We start from the raw sequence: 22,029 nt of genomic DNA on the forward strand, positions 1-22,029 counted from the left end.
GTAATTCATTCCCTGCCGGTCCTTCATGCTTTGACACTCATCTACTGGCCTGTGCACTAGAAAAGGCACTCTGCAGGTGCTACGGGACTTTGCTCGGGAGCAAATATTTATACAGGAGTGATAGATAGCATGTGTTTTCAGCATGAGTAGCAGGAGTGCGTTTAACTCCATGTGTAACAGGGACGAACGTGTTCCAAGTGCATGTCTGTATTTATATCCCTCTAAATTCCTGTGCAAATTGGAAAGTCTCTGCTGCAATATCCTTACCCCATGCAGTCCTCCCTCTGTTACTATCGACACAGGGAGAAGCTGAGGAAAGGATGTATTTCCCTTCCTGCTTTATCAGTGTTTTCCTACGGTCATCAAGCAGCTTGTTCTCGAAAGCCGCGTCTCTATCCCATTCCCTTTCAGTCCAACAAGGAGGAGAATAGAGTGAGAAATTAAACAGGGATCCCTAAATAGGAACACCAGCTGAGAATTATATTCTTAATATGTCTATAAACCACATGAATAATTTGTATGGAGGAATATATGTGCTATCATGTTTTCATAGGCCTTTTGTCTAACACACCCCATGGGTGTTCCTCTTCATGTCAGAGGAAGGTATTTTTTCAGGAATGCTCATCAATAGATAAAACCTGATTGTGGCAAATAATTTGGCATAGCTTCTCTTCAGTCTTCTCTGGCAGCATCTGGATTAGTTCCAGCTCTGGCAAGTACTTGCCAAACAGAGCCCAGTACCGTAGCTCTGTGTTGATATTGTTTATTCCTTATTTGAGTAGGGTAGATAAGGCCCTAAGGGCCTGATCCGAAGCCCGCAGAAGTCACTGAAAAGACTCCACAAGCCTTTTTGGTTGCTGGAATCTTCTCTTCTGTGTTTCAGAGTTTGGAAATCTGTGCCAGGAACTTCATCAATAACTGAAAAGCTGGAAGAAAAGCAAAGAGCAAACTTCTGGACAATCAGAAAGAAGAAAAGGAAAATGAAAACATCTGATAAATTCTCAGCAGAGAAAAAATGTCTCCATGTAGCTTTTGTAGATGAAGATTGAAAAGATAGGTAACTTCTGCTATTTTTAGAAGAGCACCAAGTTTCTAAAAGCCTTAAGGCAAAATTAAAATGAACATCCTAGGGTCTTAAAATCATCTATTCTACAAGTACCCTGTAGTTCAGTCTTCTGTAAATTAACCACATTCATCTTGTTTTCTTGTGGTGGTCATAAATCCCTCAAGTTCTACTATTTTTAACAGCTTTATTTTTACAGTTTTTAATGATAATTGCTGGTAAGTGAAAAGTTGCTAAAAGCCTAATTTTACTGATGATATGTTTATGTTTGTGTTCCATATTATAGGGAGAGCCAGCAATGACCCCTCTATTTAGATTATCTAGTATTTTCTATGCTGAAAAATATTTTGATTTTTTTTTTAATTTGGTAGTTGTTGTGGGGAAGCTCTGGTGACTGAATGTCTGGAGTTGTCCTATGAAATTGGTCAGGGATAAAATTCCAAATCTGTAAAAGTGTTTTTTCTTTGTCCTGTGAAATTCCATTGGGATTTTCTGGTCTCAGCTGCTGACATTCACTATGCCCCTTCTTCCTTTTGCTTTCCTCTGGAAAAATGTTGTCAGCTTGCTGAATCGATAACTGATGGTGGACTTTGAGGATAACTGGGCTCACATCCCCAAAACAAACGCATCGGTCACAGTAGCGTTACTGGAGTCTGCAGCACAGCTTCAGCGGAAGGGCACTGGAGAAGGTGGCAGATCATTCTCCTCCCAGCACAATCCCCACTGTGGCTTTTGGTCACTGTGGGCGCAGCTGTGTTCTCCCCGTGGCCCTAAGGGCGAATAAAGAACGGCCAACTCTTAACATCTGACTTGGACACATGTTTTGCAATACTGCGACATTCAGAACTTTACCTATGTCATTATGTGAATATAATTCTCTTCAGCCCACAGCATAAATACAGTATGTGGTTTGAGAGCTGGGTAAAGAAACTCGCGTGCATCTTTTCCTTACAGCAGCTCATAGCTCTGGGTATAGGTCCGTAGCACCCTCAGCATACATGAAGATCGTTCAGGTATCTCCTGGCAATGTTCCCTTCTGTGCTCTGGACACCCCTAGTATTTTCACTCCTTCTGTATGGGTCATGTTTTTTGCTTTTTGGACCTCTAACAATTCTGCTTCCTTTCCTGTGGATTATCTCCAAGGGCCCACAGCAAAAAGCGCCTCGATGTTCTAGCTGGGGCCCTCCCAGCTCTCAGCACAAAGAAGCCATGATGTGATGTATCTTAGAGAAAGCACTCCTGTTTAAACAGTTTGATGATGAGTGGAAACCACCAGAGAATTATTAATAAAACTATTAAAAATCCTTGAACTTAATTATTGTAAAAGTAGCATAAGACCAGTCCAGCTAGAGATAAAAAAGTAGTGAATTCACCTATATTCATTCTTTAACACTGACCACCTTTTCACTACCTGAAGTTGCTCGAGGCACAGGTTGGAGCCCCTGGAAAGGTCAACAGCCTTGTGGCTTTTCCTCAAAATTGTGGATTCTTCTTTGCTACAATTTCTTCCTTCTATTATACCACAAAGAGAGTTCTTCTTGTCTTCTCAAACTTTGTGCGTCAGTGTCTCCTAAGTCTGACATTAACACCTGTGTGATTCTGTAATTACTTTTTAATGATTTGAGGACGTTCCAGTCCCCAAATCCCAGCCTCTTTTGCAAAGTTGTAGAAAATAATTTTTTATTCAGACTCTTTTTTTTTCCAGGCCAGAGCTAGCCACAATTACTTAATAAGCTTTAATGATTGTCTCATTCATAAAATAAGATGCTAGAAACCATTGCCTCACTCCTTTTTGGAAGCACCATCAGTATGTAGGAAAAAATCACAAAACATAACGGCAGAGAAGTCCACCCACTCCTACAGTTAAAAAGTTATCCACAGAAAGATCTCAAATAGTCACAGACATGTTTAATTTGATAAGATTAGAGTCTCAGAGTGAAATGTGAATGACTTGGAGCTTTAAAAGTCAGATTTTTGAAGGTATGAAAAACAACTAAGGCTTTACTTAATAACTGAGCAGGAGGAGAGTTACAGCAGTAGGGATCTTAAATTGTCAAAACCTGGTAGTGTTTGGTATATTCCCCAAGTAATTTTTACAAATGGCACTTTGAACTCATATCAGGTGCCAGAGTTTAAATTTTTTAGTCTGTTTCATATAACTTAGCTACCCCAATTATTTTTTAACTTTGACTTCGATATGATTTTGATAACTTTTTTTTTTTAACTTTAATTCTTTGAGGAATACTATTACTCTTCAGTTTGACACCAGTCTTTCCACAGTTCTGAATGAATGCTACTTGGCTTAAGGAAACATCTATATTTAAAATCTTGTGAACTTCAAACATACTGTACACTAAATCAGTGTTTTCATGTCAGACCAGGGAATATCTGTATGCCCTGAATGGACTACTAAACCTGAACACATACAGAATTATTCCAGAAAAATTCTTTGATATAGAATATAAAGGCAGAATAAACTGTGAAATAGCTCTGGAAACCAGCAACATTCCATTGCCCAAATAGTTTTAACATTCAGATAAAGCTGACTTTTGGTAATCTGCTTTGAGTTGCAAGATTCTCACTCCTTGCACGTTTGCAGTGTCTACGCAGGGGATTTCAACCTGGTGGCCGTTTTGAGCAGAACTTGAATATTAATCATTAGTAATATGAATCATTAGTAACTGCAAGCTCTGATTCTCTCCATCCCATGCTCCATCTCCTAGTTCTTCCTGCCAGACAGGTAATCGCCTTTTCATGGAAATCTTCCAACAATGTACCGGTTAATAAAGGAATTGTCAGGTCGTAGGGTATATTAGCCCAGAAAAGCTCAACATCCAGGACTATATATATGCCACCCATATTGCAACATGGTGTCCTCTCATTAAGTACATGGAAAGTAGTTGTAATTTTTGTAAACTAGCAACTCTTGCCAATTTTTCTCCTGATTAGTATAATCCTTTTCTCATAATCTCTTATAATAATGTTTTATACTTCATTTATCTTACATAATTAGACCTTGGACAATCTCACTGCCTTGTTACTTTTGTTTGTTAAAGCTCATTCTTCCTTCTAAGACATCAACAAACACTCTTCTTGGTAAATTGTATTCAAAATGTTTTCAGAATGATGTATGTATAACGTGTGTGTGTGACTGGTTGGAAAGAAACTCAGATCTCAGAGGTCCTTGTTCTGTTAGTGATATCACCATTCAAGTGTGAGTCTTTAAGTTTTGGCCTTAAATCAGACCCCAGGATAAACTTGTTTTCTTTGTACTTCACTACTGAAGTTTCCTGGTTTACACATTTAATAGAAAAACTACGAATATTTCTTCCTAAACTGTTTTATGTTTTTTATGTTTTTTTTTTTTTTTTTTCCAGGAGACTGTTAGAACAGCTGGGAAAACTGCCAAGAAACTTGCTAAAGACAGTAAGAGCAGGAATTAAATCACAGAAAAACATGAAAAACCTGTAGCGGTGTCTGAACAGTGAAATAATTACTGTCGACCAGCAACTGTATCTAATAATAAGTTTTACTGCAGTGTGGTAAAGTTCCTGATATGCAACATTATGTTTCAGCAGATAAATGCAAATCACAACTGAAGTATGATGCTGAACATTACAAAGTCTGTGCCTCTGTAAAATTGCTTGTTAAAGACAGTCTTGGAAGAGACTCTATTGACTTCACATTTTTACAGCTGTTTCTGCAAGTTTCTCAGGTGATGTCTATTAAACCTAGGATTTATACCTCTTTCATCCTCTCAGTATGTTCCCAGCAGCTCTTATGATCACCTAGAAAGTACAGAAACAGCAGGTTAATGGAAATTTTCATAGTTTTCCAATAATAAATTTGATGAGCTATGGCCATAAAAACGTGGAGTGCACTCAGTTGTCTCAGTCATGAGCTGTAAACTGTTTACTCCAGTTTTATTTCATTTCTGCCTTTCTGAACTGTTTTTATTCCACACAAGTGACCACTGAGGATGTGATAAAGTATTATCACACGCTATGCGCGCTTGTTTCCTGCTTTAACAGGCAGATGTACTGTTTCTCGTATAGAATTCAGATCCTCATCTATATTATTAGTTCAGAGAACTCAGGCAGGTAATGGTAATAAAATTAACATCTAAGCTTATAATTATCTGTAGGTCAATGGATGGACTGTTTGATCTTGTGAGTGTCCCAAAGCTTTCCAAAACTGCAATTAGTAGAAAAAGTTCTATGGATTTCAGTGAAATTGGACCAGATACTCATGGGACCAAACTAATATAAACTGACTCCATTTTTCTTCACTGGAAACTGCTAACTAGAATGCAAAGGGATGCCATTCTCACCTTACCCTTGCCTTAACTGGGCAATAATTTCACCTTTGGTGTTTTAAGAATATCATTAATTCTGCTCCTTAACTGTGTACCTACTGAACCACAGATAGCTTTGTCATTTGTACCGGGTCTGAAGTTCTTAAAGTTACCAATACTATTGCTATGAGAACAAGAGCTGATAGAATTGCTGAGGTTGGAAGGGACCTTTAAGATCATCAAGTCCAACCATTAATCTACCCTGACAAAACCACTGCTAAACCATGGCCCTAAGTACCACATCTACCCTTTTTTTAAACACCTCCAGGGATGGCGAATCCACCACCTCCCTGGGCAGCCTATTCCAATGTTTAATAACCTTTTCAGTGAAAAAGTGTTTCCTAATATCCAATCTAAACCTCCCCTGACATAACTTGAACCCATTTCCTCTCGTCCTATCACTTGTCACCAGGGAGACGAGCTGATGTCGCATGCTACAAAACTTAACTTGAACTTCATGTCTCCAGCACTGTGTATAAGTTCAGGAAAAAAAAAAAAAAGCAGCTTCCCCCCTCCCCCCCCGCCTCCCTATCCTCCAAACTCTGCCTGCACTCTGCAGTTAATTTGAATTGTTTCACCATTTCTACCCATAAGAAATATGTTGTCAGGCCACACTGAATGTCCAGTGAACTGTGCAACTCCATTGTCCTCAGTGAAATCCATGAAAAAATGTGAGCGATCTGTAAAACCCTTTGACTTCTGATGGCTTTGAGTAGGAGATTGCTCAGCAGTTCCGCTGATGCCGATGTTACTACTGATGATGCACCAGTTTTCGCTCTGTGTTGGTTCCGTTGCGTTATCAGAAACCCAAAGGACCACGAAGACCACCTGATTTCGGCTGCGAGCACCTCCCCAAATACCAGGAGAAAGCTGCTGTTTCCAGCAGGGCACGTTCTCCCTGCCTCAACCTTTTTCTTTGCCCCCACTCGCGCGTTTGGGGACGAGCGGCCGCAGGCGGCGCCCCGCGAAGGAGCGCCAAAGCGGCGCCCGACCGACCCCCGACTGCGCCCACCGGGGGCCGGGCCGACGGCTTGCGCGGGACCTCCTTGTGCCGGTTCGGCCCCGGGTCCGCGGCCAGGGGCCCCCGGCAGGGTAAAGCGAGGCGGAGGCCGCCGAACCCCCCGGGACTCGCTTCGGCCACCCCCGATCCGCCCCCGCTCCGACCAAGCCCCGTCCGCCGGGCTCGCTCCCCGGCAGGGATCGGCGGTTCCCCACCTCCACCGCCCCGTCCGCGCTGCCCGGTGCCCCGCGGAGCCGTCCGGCTGCCCCCGCCCCGCTGCACCGCCCCGCGCCTCCGGAGCGGGGAGCCAGCACCGCCGCCCCGCCCGCCCGCCCGCCGCCGCTGCGCGCCGGGGCAGGCGCCGAGCAGGTGGCCGCAGGCAGCGGGCAGCGCCGCGGCATGTGAGCGGCCCCTGGCTCGCCGCTCGGCCGCGCTCCCCCGGGAAGGCAGCACCGGCCCACCCCTGCTCTGCTCTGCTCTGCCCTCCCCTCCCCTCCCGGGGCCGGCCGCGAAGGCAGGGCGCCCGCAGCGGCAGCCCGGCGGCGGCCGGGGGCTGAGCGCCGCGCCCCGCCGGGGGGCGGCCGTGGCGGAGGGCGGAGAGGAGGAGGAGGAGGAGGAGGAAGGCTGCGCGGAGCCGGAGGGACGCGGGAGCCCCCCCGGCCGCGCAGGATGAAAGTCACCGTGTGCTTCGGGAGGACGCGGGTGGTCGTGCCCTGCGGGGACGGGAACATGAAAGTTTTCAGCCTGATCCAGCAAGCGGTGACCCGGTACAAGAAGGCGATCGCCAAGGTGAGGGGCGCGGGGAGCGGCGCCCGCGATCAATATGGCGCTTCCTGGAGCGGGGAAGGGAAGCGAGGGGGAAAGTCCGGGCTGCCCCGCCGGGGCGGCGGGAGCGGGGCTGGAGTCGGCCGGCGGTGGCGGAGCCCTACGGGGAGCGTGTGCCCAGCGCCGCCTGAGGGGAGCCGGGGCGGGGGGTTGCGGCGGGCCGGGGAGGGGGGCGGCCCCTCCGCGGCGGCCAGCGCGGCTCCCCGCGGGCGCCTGGCGGGGCCTTGGCCCTTTGTTCGCCGGTGCCTGGCGGCGAGGTGGCGGCCCCCGGGGGTGTCGGTGCGGGGCGGGGGGGCGCCTGATCCCGGCCGCGAAAGGGGCGCGGGGGCCGGCGGTGCCGGGTCTGCCCCCGGGGCGGGCGGTGGGGCCGAGGCGCCGCGGGCCGGGCGGGAGTCGCCGCGGAGGGCTGGAAATCCAGCCCCAGGCTTCCCGGCCCTCCAGGCCCGGCGGGGAGGGCGGTGGGACGAAGGGAGGGAAGGGGGGAGGGAGCCCGCCGCAGGGGGGTCTGGCGGCGCCCCACGGGCCGCCTCCCCCCCGCCCTCCACGCCGGACCCGGGTTCGGGGGGGCCCCGCTGCCTCCGCGCCTGCCCCGCCGCCGGGGGTGCGGGGGGGGCTCTGCCTGTGCGTGAAGCGTCCGGGGGGAGCCGGGAGCGCCGGCCCGGCCCGGCCCGCGGCGGGGCTGCTCCCCGGTGCCGCCCGCGCTGCCTCGGCCCCATGTTGAAATCCCTGGCTGCGGGTGTGCAGGCAGTTGCACACTTGGCTTTCCCTCCACAGGCGACTTGTTGGGCTTTGTTTCTTTTTTTTTTTTTTTTTTTTTTTTCTTTCCTTGCCTCTTTTCCTCCCCCCTGTACTTTCTTCTTGTTGCTGCAAACTTCTTTTTAATCAACTGGTTTGTTGGGACAATATGACCGTCGTTGGCTGACAACTTGAGCGGTGCTCTTCCCCTTTGCTCTGATCCATCCCAGCAGCTGAGTGCGCTTTTTTTTTTTTTTTTCCTTTAGCCCTTCCGACACGCTTTACACTTCTGAACCTGGAAGTTTTGTTTTGGCAAATGCTGAGTCCCAGGCTCTCTGAAACCTGCAGCGGAAGGAATAGTGTGAACAGTATATTGATTGGTTTGAAGTGATTCCCAAGAACGTTTTTAAGATCAGTTTTCTCAGAATTCCAGTTCTAGGGGGAGAAAAGTGACTGAGGTTCCCATTACCTCCCCACTTGATTCCTGAAGAACATGGTTTTGGAGAGGACAAACACGTTCTCTGTGTATTTTTATTAAAACTCTTGTAACACAGTGGTGATTCTGGCTGGAAAAATAGTAAAATGATTCACTGGGATATGGCTGTGGCTGCCTACCAGCTGTTATTTATATACAGCAGTTAATGTATATGGTAATCTACCTGTATGTAGGAGACAGTGGACAAAAGTGCCTTTGTGGTTAAGGTAAACCAGTGGACAGTAAAGTGTGTCCCTTGGGGAGCACTGAGTGCCTCATCCGGCCATTCAGATGAGAAGTGTTTGCAAATTCATTCATCAGTGTTACAACGTTGATAAAATTAATTATTTTGATGTGTTGGGTTCCAAAACTGTGGCCCTCAGTAACTGGTGTGGCACTGGACTGCGTCCTGGTTTCCAGCTGTTTAATTGCATTGAGCGGTGAAAATGACGTACTGCAGTGTAGTGTTAAGCCTGGAAGTGATTGCAGTAGTGAGCACAGGAGAAACACACAAAAAGATTGGGTGATTGCAAATGGTGTGGGTTTCTTCAGGAAAGAAGTGGCCCACCTGTGGAAACATGAAAAAATCAAAATGTAACTCTTCTTCAAACTTATTAAAACCACAGTTTGCAGAGGTGCTGCCAGGCTTTGACTCGCCCCTGGTCCCCAAAGTTCCTGATCTTGGGTTTAAACTGACATGGTTTTATTTATTAGTATTTATATGGTGGTTATGCTATATGCCACTGGTATGGACTTGAGGTAGCCGTAATTACTGAGATTGTTTCTATTATATGGAAATACTGTGGTTGAAAACACAGTAGCAGAGTCCACAGGCTTTCTCTGTGTGTTTTATCCAGTCACTGTCAAACCTTACTTAAATCTGCTGAAGATTTTCTGCGGCAGTGTTTAGGTAGTAAGGAGGTGGATCCTCAGTGTCTCTAAGTAAATGTACAGTGCTGTTTGCTGTGCTCACTGTAGAGCAACATAGTAATTTTATGGTTTCAATGGCAGAATTTCATAGATGGCTGTCTTTTTATAGCAGTTAGGTGTTTTTTTTTCTATGCTAGTGTAGCAAATCAGCAAATTGTCACTTCAGAAAGAGACAAGAGAGGACAAAGTAATTCTTAAACTGAGAGGATGAAAGTATATGTGCACATATGAATGTACGATCTGGCAGCTAGTATCAAGCTGATGCTGAAATTCACTTCACCACCACTGCGCTGTTAGGGAAAAAGCGTATCTGGTGCAAGATTATTCAAAATATTTGAATTAAGTTTATGGTTTTCATACTTACAGGAAAACCAGCATTTCTCATCCTGCAAAAATGTGTCTGCTGTATGCAGGAGTTCCTTCAGGAGAACTGCTTGAAGCCTCCTGAGAACTGAGTTGTCAGCCCTTCTCAGCTTACCTCCTGCTTTGTCATGGTTTCCAGGTTGTGATTAGCAATAAGCGATCTGCATGGTGAGCACCTCTGACGTATGCGTGCAGTCGTGGTGAGGCAGCCTGGCATCGTGCTGGCATCGTTCCAGGAGCGAGTAACTTCAAAATTTGACCTCAGCTTGAATTTTTCTGACTTGGTATTGTTGAGGTTGAATAGACATGGTGAGAATGAAAAAATTACTTATGGAAAATAATCCAGGTAATAGTAAGGTTCACTGCTCTGTAAAATTTTAAGACTTAAAAAAGCACACCTAGTTATGGCAGTTAGTTCTGGATGCAGTAGTCTTTGATTAGGATTCGTGGCTCTCAAAAAATTCATTATGGATTAACACTGCTGTCAATACTAAGTCTGTAAGTGTGGAATAAGTTATTAATGTGACAGACTGTGCTTGAAGGTTGGTCTGTGTAGTGCATATAGAAAATCTTTCTGTTCCTTTGCTTTTATTCCAAAAGAAGCTTTGGATCTGAAATGTGATCCGTTTTTCTGCAAGCTGTGTTTGTGGTGAACGAGCAAGTGAATGATAAGAGACGTTTGAAAAGTCTACCTTGTCCAGGACAACTGGAGCTGGCAAAAATTGATCAAGGTTATTGAAACCTTGTTTGCATGGTGGCACGCTGATGATGCTCTGTTTGTGAGCCGGACTGGCACAGCCTCTGGTGCGATTTCTGGGTGAGTGTTAAACGAGTACAGTTTGGGCAGGGGGCAGCGGGCCTGAGAAATGGTGTATTTTTCAAATCCTGCTTGTCGGGGGCTTTGCAGGTTTTGTGTTGATGTAGTTCTGCTCATGGCTTCCTGGCAATTAATTTAATGATAAAAAAACTGCTGGTGGGAAGGTAAGAGGGATTTTGAGGAGGGGAAGTCAGCCACACCTTAACGTTAATGGTAAGAGGTGGTGGGCTGCCCCAAAAGGGAGCGGACAGACAGGCAGTTGAGATGAAACGTGTTTATCAAATGGTTGACTCTAGCCTACTGTTAAAATGTGGAAAAATATTATAAAAATGATGTATCAAGTAACCTTTTATCAAAAAGAAGTAATTGCACATCCTGTAGCTTTGGTTTGATCTAATTGTAGCCAGAGACATGTCTGATGTTTTTTGGTGACTTTCAACTGTCACCATAATCTTTATGTACTTTGAGTTTTATGGGCTATCATAAGTGTTTCACCTTTTATCTTCTTTTTCTTGCAAATAGAAATAAGCATGCATAGATAACGGGTAGCAATAATATTTTTTTTAAATTTTTTAGCATTACTATGTAGTCTTTGGTGTAAACGAGCAAGTTTAACAAGAATATGAAATAAGAATTAGTAGATTTACAGGAGTTGTTCAGTGTCATGTTCAAGCCCCACAGGAATCATTCATCTCTTTATGGTAGTTCAGTCTGATGTCCTGTGTATGACGAGCTTATAGTGATGTTCCTAGACTGTGCGTATAACTCTGATTTTCTGGTTAAAACATGTAAATTAACAGTTTTCCTGCTGAACCAAAAAGGTTTTGGGAGGATTCTTTTGAGACATCTTTGCCCTCCCCCTCACCAAATGAAGTGTTTGGGGTTTGGATGTTGTATGGAACAATGCTTGAATTGTTAATTTAAAAACTGCAGTATGTTAATATTTGTGAAAAGAAATTGTAATCTGCTCTTTGATAGTGTTTGAAGGCGGTTGCTGATAAGAGACCAGAACTCAGGGAAGGTTGGCTGTGTAAGCAAAGGTAACAGGTGTCAAATGACCATATTCTCACTTAATTTGTACACAGGAAGCTCAGGCCACCCAGAGCGTGAAGCACAAATGCTTTGGTAGGTCTGACATTCATCTGTGGGGAAGTGTGAGAGGGGAAGGTTGTAGTCTCTGTGAATGTGTGAAGCTTTTTTTTTTTTTAAGTTCCCCCCATCCCCCATACCAACTAACTGGGATTTCTCAGATTATTTGCTTAAAAGTCGCCTCCCAGACAGCAGGTTGTCTTCCAGGTACACGACGGTGACTTTGATGCTTTTTATGTTCTGCAGAGCAAACAGTTTCACAGTTGCACGTGAGTGTGTCACTGGGGCATCATTTATAGGTCCTAATACACAGGGGTGGGTCAATATAAAAGTCTGCTGATTTTACTTGGGTTTTGTATTGGTCTCAGCACATTCCCCCCTTGCGCCTAGTTGCTGGGTTTTGGGCACAGGCTTAGCTGGCTCCTCCACAGTGCCTGTGCGGAGACCCCTTTGGAATCATAATGAAAATACTCATGGGCTATAGTGCCTAAATTTAGCATTAAAAAGATTTAATTTTTTTTTTAATTAGATTTTGTTTTGGTATCTGCGTAAATCTTGAGCCTGTTTCGAGTAGAAAGAAGTCTTACGGGCTGTTTTCAGAATGTGCAGGAACCTTGTCCACCCCAGAAAAGAACCATAAACCCCAAAAAGAACCATAAACCCAAAAACCCCTCTCACCCCTGCTGCTCAGTTGACTGTCGGTTTGCTTCTAGCTGTCACCAGCAGGATGCAGTCTGTGGGCTCTGCGTTTAGTGTTGGCTGGGTAGCGTTTCAGTGATTTACCTGAGGTCAGCCAGGGGAGCCCGGATTCCCTGGGGCTGCCGGTACTTTTCTCAAGTCGGTTCTTGACCTCTTTGCTGATGTTGAGGTCCCAGCAGCAGCAGTGAAACCCGGCTGTCTGGCAATGTCACCCTGCTGCAGCTTGCGGAAAGCAATGAACAGCAGTGGAGAGCTGCTAATTTAAGGAAGGAAAGTACTGAAATGGGTCACGGGTGCTTTGTGTTTAGAACGCTGTTGTGCGATCCTGCAGGTTTGGGAGTTGACAGTGGAAATGCAAGGCTACGTCTTGCCTATAGAGTCTTAATTCCCTCCACTCATTACAGAAAACTTAATTTTAATTACTTCTCACCAACTCCCTCTGTGTTTCAGCTGAATGTGTGTTTTGCTGTCATTGTCCGCATCTGTGAGTACAGGTGACTGGCGCATTGCTTGAGAAGTTGCAGGGTGAAGGTGGGAATGAACCTTTGGATCGAGTGTGGCAGTGGCCGCAGAGGTCCCTTGTGTGGGGGCTTTCCTGGTCAGTAGTACTGTGCCTGTGGCGACCTGTGGATCGGGAGGTGGGGACCTGCACGAGCTGTGCCGTGTTCTGGGCAGGGCTTTGCTGCAGCCTCTCTCTACCAGGTCTTGCCTGTGTTCAACCATCTGTGGTATGAAGGAGGAGGCCTGAGAGCCACGCTGGGGCTCTGCCCCTGTTATCTGAGCCAGCAGGGTAAATGGTTTTTGAATTATCCAAGGCTAATACGGAGAAAGACTGAATTCTGTAATGCTTATTAAGAGGGGCATAAGAAGTGGACAGCATGCAAGTCCTTGAACTTTGAAGGTGTTTTCAGTAAAGGGTATGTGTGGTACTACCGTGGTTGCCCGATGCGCATGGTCCCTATCTTTAGCTGGATGGGATACATCAGTGCTTTTGTTTTGGCATTTTGTGGTTTCTCAGTATTTCAGCATTACTTAACGGTGATGGAAGTGGAGTGTCTCTTTGTGGATGAGTGGCTTGAGACTGTTGAGCAAATGCAGTGTTGGGCTGCTGTGAGCAATTCCTGTAGCTCTGAGGGGACGACTGTGAAGGCGCTCAGCGCGTCAGGAGAACAGGTCCTGGAGGCATTTTGAGGTTTAGGGAGTTGCCAGCCTTTTTTCTCCTGGGCGATAGCCTTCAACCAGTGGAAAACCATCTGATTCTCATAGCTTTTTACGCTTAAACTTTGGTTATAACAGTCGCAGATGTTTTAGTTCTGTTATAAAAACACCACTGGAAGTAACACTTTCTCAGTTGTACCAGACTATGACATCTTTTGGTTGTGGCACATTTAATCTGGTAAAATAAGATGGAGTAAATGGGGGGAAAATGCTGGTGATGTTAGTTATACGGAATACGGTTCATGTAGCTTTAAAACAATTTCCTGGTTCTTCAAAGGAAAACAAACCTTTTCATCCAAATATAAATTGAATGGATAAAACATGCAACAATGCTGAACCAATGCTTATGTATATTGAAAATAAAGTGGAATTCTTCTAACATCAATCCAGAGTATAGCACAGATGTTCTCACTCAGAAATACTTTGTGAGCAGTAAGAAAATAAAAAGTGGAGCAAAAAGTATTAAAAAATTCTGCAAGATACTTTAGGGCATCTGTGCTCCCCCACCCTCCTTTTATAATATACATTATATATTTTCCATGTTTCTTTGAGGTCATTTTACTGTAATGCTCAGCAAGTCTGGTACTGGAAGATAGATAAAAAAACACCAAAAAACCAAACTGCCTTTGAGCTAAGTTACATAATCCGGTGGTGCTATTTAAAAAAATGAGAAAGAAAAAAGAATACAGCAGCACAGATGTACTTAATACTTGTCAAAATGACTAATATTTCCAGTGGAAGAGAAATAAATCAAATTCTAAATTGAGGGGAAAAATAATTTTATATTAACAGTGAACATTAGGGCATTTTTGTTTTTGAGATAATCACTTTAATTTTACTTGTTACAATACTTTAGCAATGTCAGATTTTTTCTTACTGGCAGCCTTAGTTATTTTCTCAAATTGGTTCCAGATATTTGTTAAATCAGAAATAATTTCAGTAATGATTTTGTTGCAGTATTTGCTGTTGCTCTTTTTTAATCAGGTAGCAGGTACGTGACAGTAACTGATTTCCTACTTCAGTTTCTTATTGTAAAGTGATACACATTAATAACCTATTTAGTCCCAAACAAAAGGAGAAATATGTCCCTACTAAAAGTTCTTGGACTAGGTCCCACGCGCCACATCTCGGGGCCAGGGGTCTCCAGTAGAGGGCAAGAGTAATAGAGATCGAGTGTGTTTCTGTGGGAGGGGGTGCGACTCTGGCTGCCCAGGAGCAGAGAGGAGCATCCCACGGAGCTGGGCCCTGGGATGCTGCTGTGGTCCTGCCAGGCACCGAGCTCTGGTGCTGGAGCAGTTGGCTGGTGTTGCCTCCTGGATCATTGTGTCTCCAGCTCGTCAGGACTTTTATGGTAACAGACACAGGGCTGAGAGAAGGGAAATGAATGTGGGGAGAAGGATGGTCTTCCATAGGGGAGGAAAAAAGGGTAGGATGTCCTGGGAGACTGGCAAAAGGAAGCCTTTTGGGGTAATGATAAATGGATGTAACTCCCAGTGCCTTTTCTTTCACGTGAGAGGGGAAACAGGAGTTTGCATGGAGGCAAGACAGTAACGAAGTAGATTAAGTACTGACAAATATAAAGAGCTGAAGATGGGAAGAAACTGCTTAAGGTGCTGCCCTGGAGGTGACTGGTCAATTTAGGAAGAGGATGAAAAGTTGACCTCGGTGGTACAACAGATGTCACCCACAAGGCTTCCTTTTTGAAAAGAAACCTGTGGAATTTATTACAGGAAGCTTCCCTTTTTGGGCAGTAAGCTTAGTGAAAGTAGTGAATCTCTGATTTGGTAGGGAAAATAGACACTATTTTGGAAAAGTGATGTCACATTTTTGGACATACTTTCCACATTCTCTCACGCTCAGCCTGCTGCTGATGCAGCAAGATTTTGAATACTTTGCAGGAGGAGCAAGCTGGTACATCGTTAGCAGTTTTCTTTTTAAGTGGCCACGTTTATAGAATTTTTGTTCCGGGTATGCATGTCTTTACAGACTAAGAATGGCAATTTAAAATGTTTCTGGTGTTCGTGTTGTATTACTAATAGGAGGAAGAAAAGTTATGTGGGTATAAAATGTTTTAAATGGAGATAGGACTTTTGGGAGTGCCTGTATGTTTGTGTGCGCACCCACTTAGGTGTTTTCATTTGTTTGAAGAAATGTAGCCACACTTACTAAATGAAAAAGTAGTTTCACCTTACCCCATCTTTTTTGCATGTGCTTTCAAAGTTGTTGAGTTACTCTATCTTCCCCTTAGGCAAAGGCCACATAATGTTTTTTTTCTTCTCTATTAAATGTCAGAAGCAATATCCTACTTGTGAGAAACTTGCAGAGATTCACCTCTTTGTACATATAATGAGGAGAATGACTTTGTTCCAAGTTCTTGGAGTCCTTCTGAACAGGAAGGAGCGGGAGCAAAATTTCATGAAATATGGAAAAATTACTTCTAGGGATGATGGAATGTCTCTGAGACCAAGTAGCCTGGCAGTTTTGTTGCTGTAACAACTTAAATGACAGTTAAAAAAAAAAAAAGAATAAATTGGAAGCTTCAGAACCTTTAGCTTCTTTAATAAACCGCTAAGTGGAATAACAAGGCTTGATTTAATTTGGTCTCTCCAAGAACCTGTTGTACTAAACGTTATTTGCATTTTTTTAAGTGTGCATTTGTTTGTGCTGTCAGTTTTTTCCCCTCTGCCTTCCTGTGAAGACTGCTTGCCCGCAGCTGTGAGTGCTGGGAAAGCGGCCAGCTACCAAGTACCAAAAGAAGAATTTAGGCAGCTGGGCTGCGGTGGCCGGGCTGCGGTGTCCAGCCGTTCCTGGTGAACGAGCCTCTGGCTTCGGTGCTGCGTGCAGCCTATGAAGATGAAGAGTGAGAGGATTTTAGCCCCCTTGAATTTGGCTCCGTCTTTTGGCAGTAGCAGGCTGCTGGAAGACTGCTAGCCTGAAGTGTTAGGCTTTGCTGAAAGTTAGAAAACATTGTGCAATTGTAATAATTTAGCCAGCTGGAGAGTAACGATATCCATACATATCACTTGTTGTGCTAAATGTTTCTGCCTTTCATCATAGTGAGATGAGCACGCTGATGAAGACGCTGCTTCTGCTGCTGCACTGTAGGTCCGAGGCAGCTGGGGACAGGGGAAAGAAAAATCCTCAGCACAAGAGACGACTCCGCTGTCCTCACTCAGTCAAGCAGAATCCAGTCTTCTGGGCATGGTGCAAGTTCAGAGCATCATTTCCAAATCCTGTGTTGAACACTTTTTTTCCTGGCATTAAGAATACTAATTTGAGAAGATAAGTTTGATGTATTCTGCCCTGAGTTTCCTTAACAGAAGCTTTTATTGCTTTTTCTATTTTTTCTTCAAATGAAAAATAGCACAAATAAATGTGGTCTGTAATAATTCTGGAAAATTGAAGTCTGAACTTAGAAATTGCAAGAAAAAGTGGACTGGGTGAAATAGGAGCTTTGAAATTTGGAATTGTCTGTTAGCATAGGCTCTGTGTTGTAAAACAGCCAGTGAACATGGGTTTAAATGTCTATAACTATGTGTATGCAAAATATTTGTATGTTTAAGTCTTTAAAGAGAAAACCTTCTATATTTTCTTGACTTAGCTAACTTGGTCTAAAAAGAAAATGTTATGCTCTGTATGTAAAACAGTGTATTTAACTTGTGGTTATATTAGGCAATCGAGTAGTCTCACCTGGTACCCAGCGATCACTCAAGAACATAATGCTTTCGTAAACTAAAACCAGATGTTAATATGCATGAAATGTTATTGTAATCAGTTTCTTATAAATCTCTCCTTTATTAGTATAGTTGTTTGAAGTAAATTCCTGATGACCCTTTTGTTGCTTTGGCATTGTCTCAACATAGCTATTGTTAGCTTGAAGCCCCCCTGCTAAATTGAAAGCTGTAGATAATGACTATCCAGTAATGTATCTTTTGGGGTTTATAAAATATTTAGCTGAAAAGGCTCCTGGTCCTCACCCCGTCTCTGTGGAGGTAAGAAGTTTCCTTTGCTGGTGGAATTCCCTAGCTGGGGAATGAAAGCAGCAGAGAAGGGGAGCTACCTTGTAACGAAGAGCTAATTTGTGCCTAGTTAAATATTCTTTTGATATTCGAATATGATGTAATTAGCTTGCATGTACTGCTGTTTACCTTTTAAGATTTGGAGAAGTCTAAACAAGCTGCTGAAGGGAACTGTATCATAAATCTACTTCTGAAATATTTTTTGAGAATTGTATATTTCAGACTGAGACTAAATCTGCTTTTTGTGGTATTATTTTTCTAGTGGGAGAAATGCTGAGCTAAGTGGTTAAGGAAAGGTTTGGGCAGTGGTCTGTTGTCTTCCTGCACGCTGTATGGGATGATCAGATAGATCCATGTGGGAATCCTCTTTCTAAAAATACTCTCAAGATGGCTGTATGATTGCTTATGCATGGGTGCTACTCTTCTGACTTTAAAAAAAATATGTAGTTTAATATTTACTGTAGCCAGCTACTGTACTTGAGCGCAATTTTTAGGAAATGGTCTATTTTGCTCTAAATTACTTCCATTTCATAATAAGTAGGCCTCCAAATCCAACGTGATATAGAATCATAGAATTGCTGAGGTTGGAAGGGACCTTTAAGATCATTAAGTCCAACCATTAACCTACCCTGACAAAACCTCTGCTAAACCATGTCCCTAAGTACCACATCTATCCTTTTTTTAAACACCTCCAGGGATGGTGAATCCACCACCTCCCTGGGCAGCCTATTCCAATGTTTAGTAACCCTTTCACTGAAAAAGTGTTTCCTAATATTCAATCTAAACCTCCCCTGATATAACTTAAACCCATTTGCTCTCATCCTATCACTTGTCACCAGGGACAAGAGGTCAGCCCCCACCTCTCTATAACCTCCTTTCAGGTAGTTGTAGAGGGTGATAAGGTCTCCCCTCAGCCACCTCTTCTCCAGGCTAAACAACGCCAGTTCCCTCAGTTGTTCCTCATAAGATTTGTCCTCCAGACCCCTCACCAGCTTTGTAGCCCTTCTCTGGATGCACTCCAACACCTCAATGTCCTTCTTGTAGTGAGAGGCCCAAAACTGAATGCAGTACTCGAGGTGAGGCTTCACCAGTGCTGAGTACAGGGGGATGATCACTTCCCTAGTCCTGCTCACCACACTATTCTTGATAGAGGCCAGGATGCTGTTGTCCTTCTTGGCCACCTGGGCACACTGCTGGCTCATATTCAGCCAGCTGTCCACCAACACCCCCAGGTCCCTTTCTGCCGGGCAGCTTTCCAGCCACTCCGCCCCAATCCTGTAGCGCTGCATGGGGTTGTTGTGACTCAAGTGCAGGACCTGGCACTTGGCCTTGTTGAACCCCATACCACTGGCCTTGGCCCATTGGTCCAGTCTGTCCAGATCCCTCTGCAGAGCCATCCTACCCTCAAGCAGATCAACACGCCCCCCTAGTTTAGTGTAATCTGCGATCTTACTGAGGGTGCATTCGATCCCCTCATCCAGGTCATTGATAAAGATATTAAAGAGAACCGGCCCCATATGTAAAAGTTGTGGAGTTTGCCCCCTCGCCTTGCATCTTTAGATATAGCTCGTTCTGCATTATCACACCTGCTGCCAGCCTCCTTTGGAGAGCAGACTGCAGCCTTGCAATTAAACACTCCTAACATCTGTTGGTGATGCGCCAGCAGCAGGACAAGGCTTTTAGCTTCGATCGGCTCTGCTGGTTTGGGAATGTTGTTAAATGGAGAAGGGAGAAACAAAATATCAGTCATTTTGAAAGAAATATAAAGTAAATATGCAGAAGGAAAAAGCGGAACTAATAAAATTTGCCACTTCAATGTCTTTTTTTAAAGCATGGATTTAAATGCATGTTATGGTCAGTATAGAACTCCGCTAATTAAAACTATATCTGTGTTTTATTGCTTTATAGGCCACTTCAGTGGTGATACTATTTAGCAAGCACTTTGTATCACTTTTCAAGTAATGTTTATAGCTGTGTACTGGCATAGGACCTGTCTGTTTGGGAAGCCTTTGGAAATCAGCTAATAAAACCCACTTGAAACTCATATGTTGAAAAGCACAGAGTCTTTTCCTCTTTGTGTCTTTACTTCCACTGTTGCCCTGGACTTGAATTTCCAGAGGTGTACCCAGACTCTCCACTGCAGAGCTGTGCTTGCTGTGTGCCATACAGGCACCAGCTCTGTTACTGCAAGGTGAGCGGAGGCTCCGATTTGCAGCGTGGTTGGGCTGCCGTGGCGTGTTCTTCTCTAGTAGATTAATGGTTTTTATAGCTTGCTTTCATTATCGGATGAACTACTTCAAATTGCCTTTATTTTTAACGTGGAGGTGAGATTATGCATACAGGTTGTCCAAGTTGTTAGCAAAGACCAAATGTTTTGTGTCCCTACACAGTTAAAAGATTCCCTAACTTATCTGTAATTCAGAAATCAGAGTGTCTTCAGAGAAGTTTAGTGTGACTTCAGTAATATATTGTAAAAAATTAATGAGAGGTACTTTCTTCATGACAACTGGTCCTTGCTACATTTTAACAAATTTCCAAGTGCACAAGAACCTGAGGTATGGAAAGAGGTATGTGTAGAAATGAATAGGGAAGACTATAAATGCTGTGGTTAGGATTTAAGAAAACAGTTACAGTGTCTTTTGGTTCCTTTTGGAAACATTGGCTGAATCCTGTGGTGAAGATACAGGAAATATCTAGTTAGTTTTGCTTCCCTGATGCAGTGATTTGAGAAGGGAAATGTATCTGCCAATGCCCTGCTTTTTCAGGTGTGAAATAGGGGCACAGAGTAGGAACGGGCTCCTTTTAATCACTGCTCTCCCAAGCCCTGTAGGTCTATTCCAAATACAGATGATGGAGAATGGGAGTGCTCACTTGGGAGCAGTGTCATGTATTCCCGTGGCTCATTCTCTGCAAGGACCTCATTAACTGCGTTTCACAACAGCATGATGTTAATTGAAGCAAGCAGGTATTACATAAAGTCTTTCTGTGGTTTTTCTCTGCATCTTTGTGTTACCTTAGGAAAGAGAAAAGTACTTTGCTGTACCTGTCGTCTGTGCCACAGCAAAGCTGCGATGCACCCGTCAGTTATAGTAGTGTGCAACACCCCTACTAGGAGCAAGGAGATGGCTTTCCAGTGCCGCCTTTGCTTAATTTGGTAATTTCCTTCTGTGCTTCACCACCTTCTCCCTTCAAAAACCAAATCCACAAGCAAATGCCATAGCGTGAGGTTAGAAAGCACACAATTATCCCCATGGAGTGTGTGGAGAAGGGAGGCACAGGAGGTTGCTGCCTGGTCCAGGACCACACAAGCAGTTCGGCACCGAGTTGGAAATAAAGTGCTGACCTGCTGACTCCTTAACCGCAAGACTATCTTTCCCCTCTAGTAAGGATGTGGTAAAATATCGCTGTATTTAATCCTTCTGCTACCCTGTAGCTCAGCCTCTGTAAGAAAAGACGTGCCACGCTTCGTCAGGCTGAAAAGGGAATATTTTGTGGTAATGGGCTGTTGAAAAGAAAGTCTCTTCATCTGAGAAAAGTGTGGACTTTGTCATGTTAAAGTGCTTAATAATTTCTGGTTTTTATGTAATTTTTTGCAGTTTACTCATACTGTGGTTGAAACTTCTATAAGTAATCTGTACTTGGCAGTAAGGATGTTGATTCCAATATTGCATACTTGTTTAAATGTTTATAACAGAATGAAAGCAAGGAAATGCTGATGTTTGAGTTTAGTATAGCTATCTAAAATGATTTATGAATAGTGCGTTTTTTTTTTTTAAGCTAAGTGATACACTGAAGCCAGAAGATCTATCAGTGATATATTTGGCTTAATTATGAGAAATTTAGAGAAGGGAGAATATTGATCCATGTTAGTGGTATTTAAATATGTCCCCCCCCATGCCCCTCCCTTATTAAAGTGCTCTACTTTTCTTCTAATACTGAAGTGTTGTCAGTAAGATGGTCATGGGCAAAAAAATCTGAGTAAGTGTTGTAATAGCATTCAGCTGATGCTGGTAAGAAAGAGTTGTCTGCATGCGTACACATTCGTTTTAGATTGATGGGGTTAATTGCCTTGGTCTCAACTTTGCTTGTAGACTACTGTGCTCCTGATGGTGATTTAAAAGGAACTCAATCTACCAAAACTTTTTAATCCCTTCTGCATGCAGTGCTGAAGAAAGCATGTTTTCCCCTTGTAGATGTAAGCTTTCTTGATTATAATGTCATATTCAGGATCTCTGTATTAGGGGTAAGAAAACATGTGGAGCTGCAGTAGGGCTGGAGAGAGCAAACAGGGCAGTGCTTGTTATAGCATTAAATAATAATAATACTAAGGCCTGAAAATTGGGATATTGCAAATTATAATTCCACCCCTAACCAGCTTTTTAAATGACTGGTTTGAGTTTACTAAATGGTGATTTATTCTTTTGTGTTTTAAAAAACATGGT

General features: G+C 43.9%; 1 protein-coding gene across 3 annotated transcripts in view; it reads left to right on the top strand.

Moving 5' to 3' along the window:
* Positions 1–7,024: 7,024 nt before the first annotated feature.
* Positions 7,025–22,029, top strand: part of PARD3 (par-3 family cell polarity regulator) — a 461,313-nt gene continuing 446,308 nt past the window's right edge. For all 3 annotated transcript variants that reach the window (XM_082480102.1, XM_082480103.1, XM_082480104.1), the window contains exon 1: positions 7,025–7,206. In XM_082480102.1, coding sequence (XP_082336228.1) covers positions 7,087–7,206 — 120 coding nt within the window. In that variant the 5' untranslated portion in view covers positions 7,025–7,086. The remainder of the gene's footprint in view (positions 7,207–22,029) is intronic.

Source organism: Vanellus vanellus (assembly GCF_965231255.1).
Source record: "Vanellus vanellus genome assembly, chromosome: 2".
Classification (NCBI taxonomy): Eukaryota; Metazoa; Chordata; class Aves; order Charadriiformes; family Charadriidae; genus Vanellus; species Vanellus vanellus.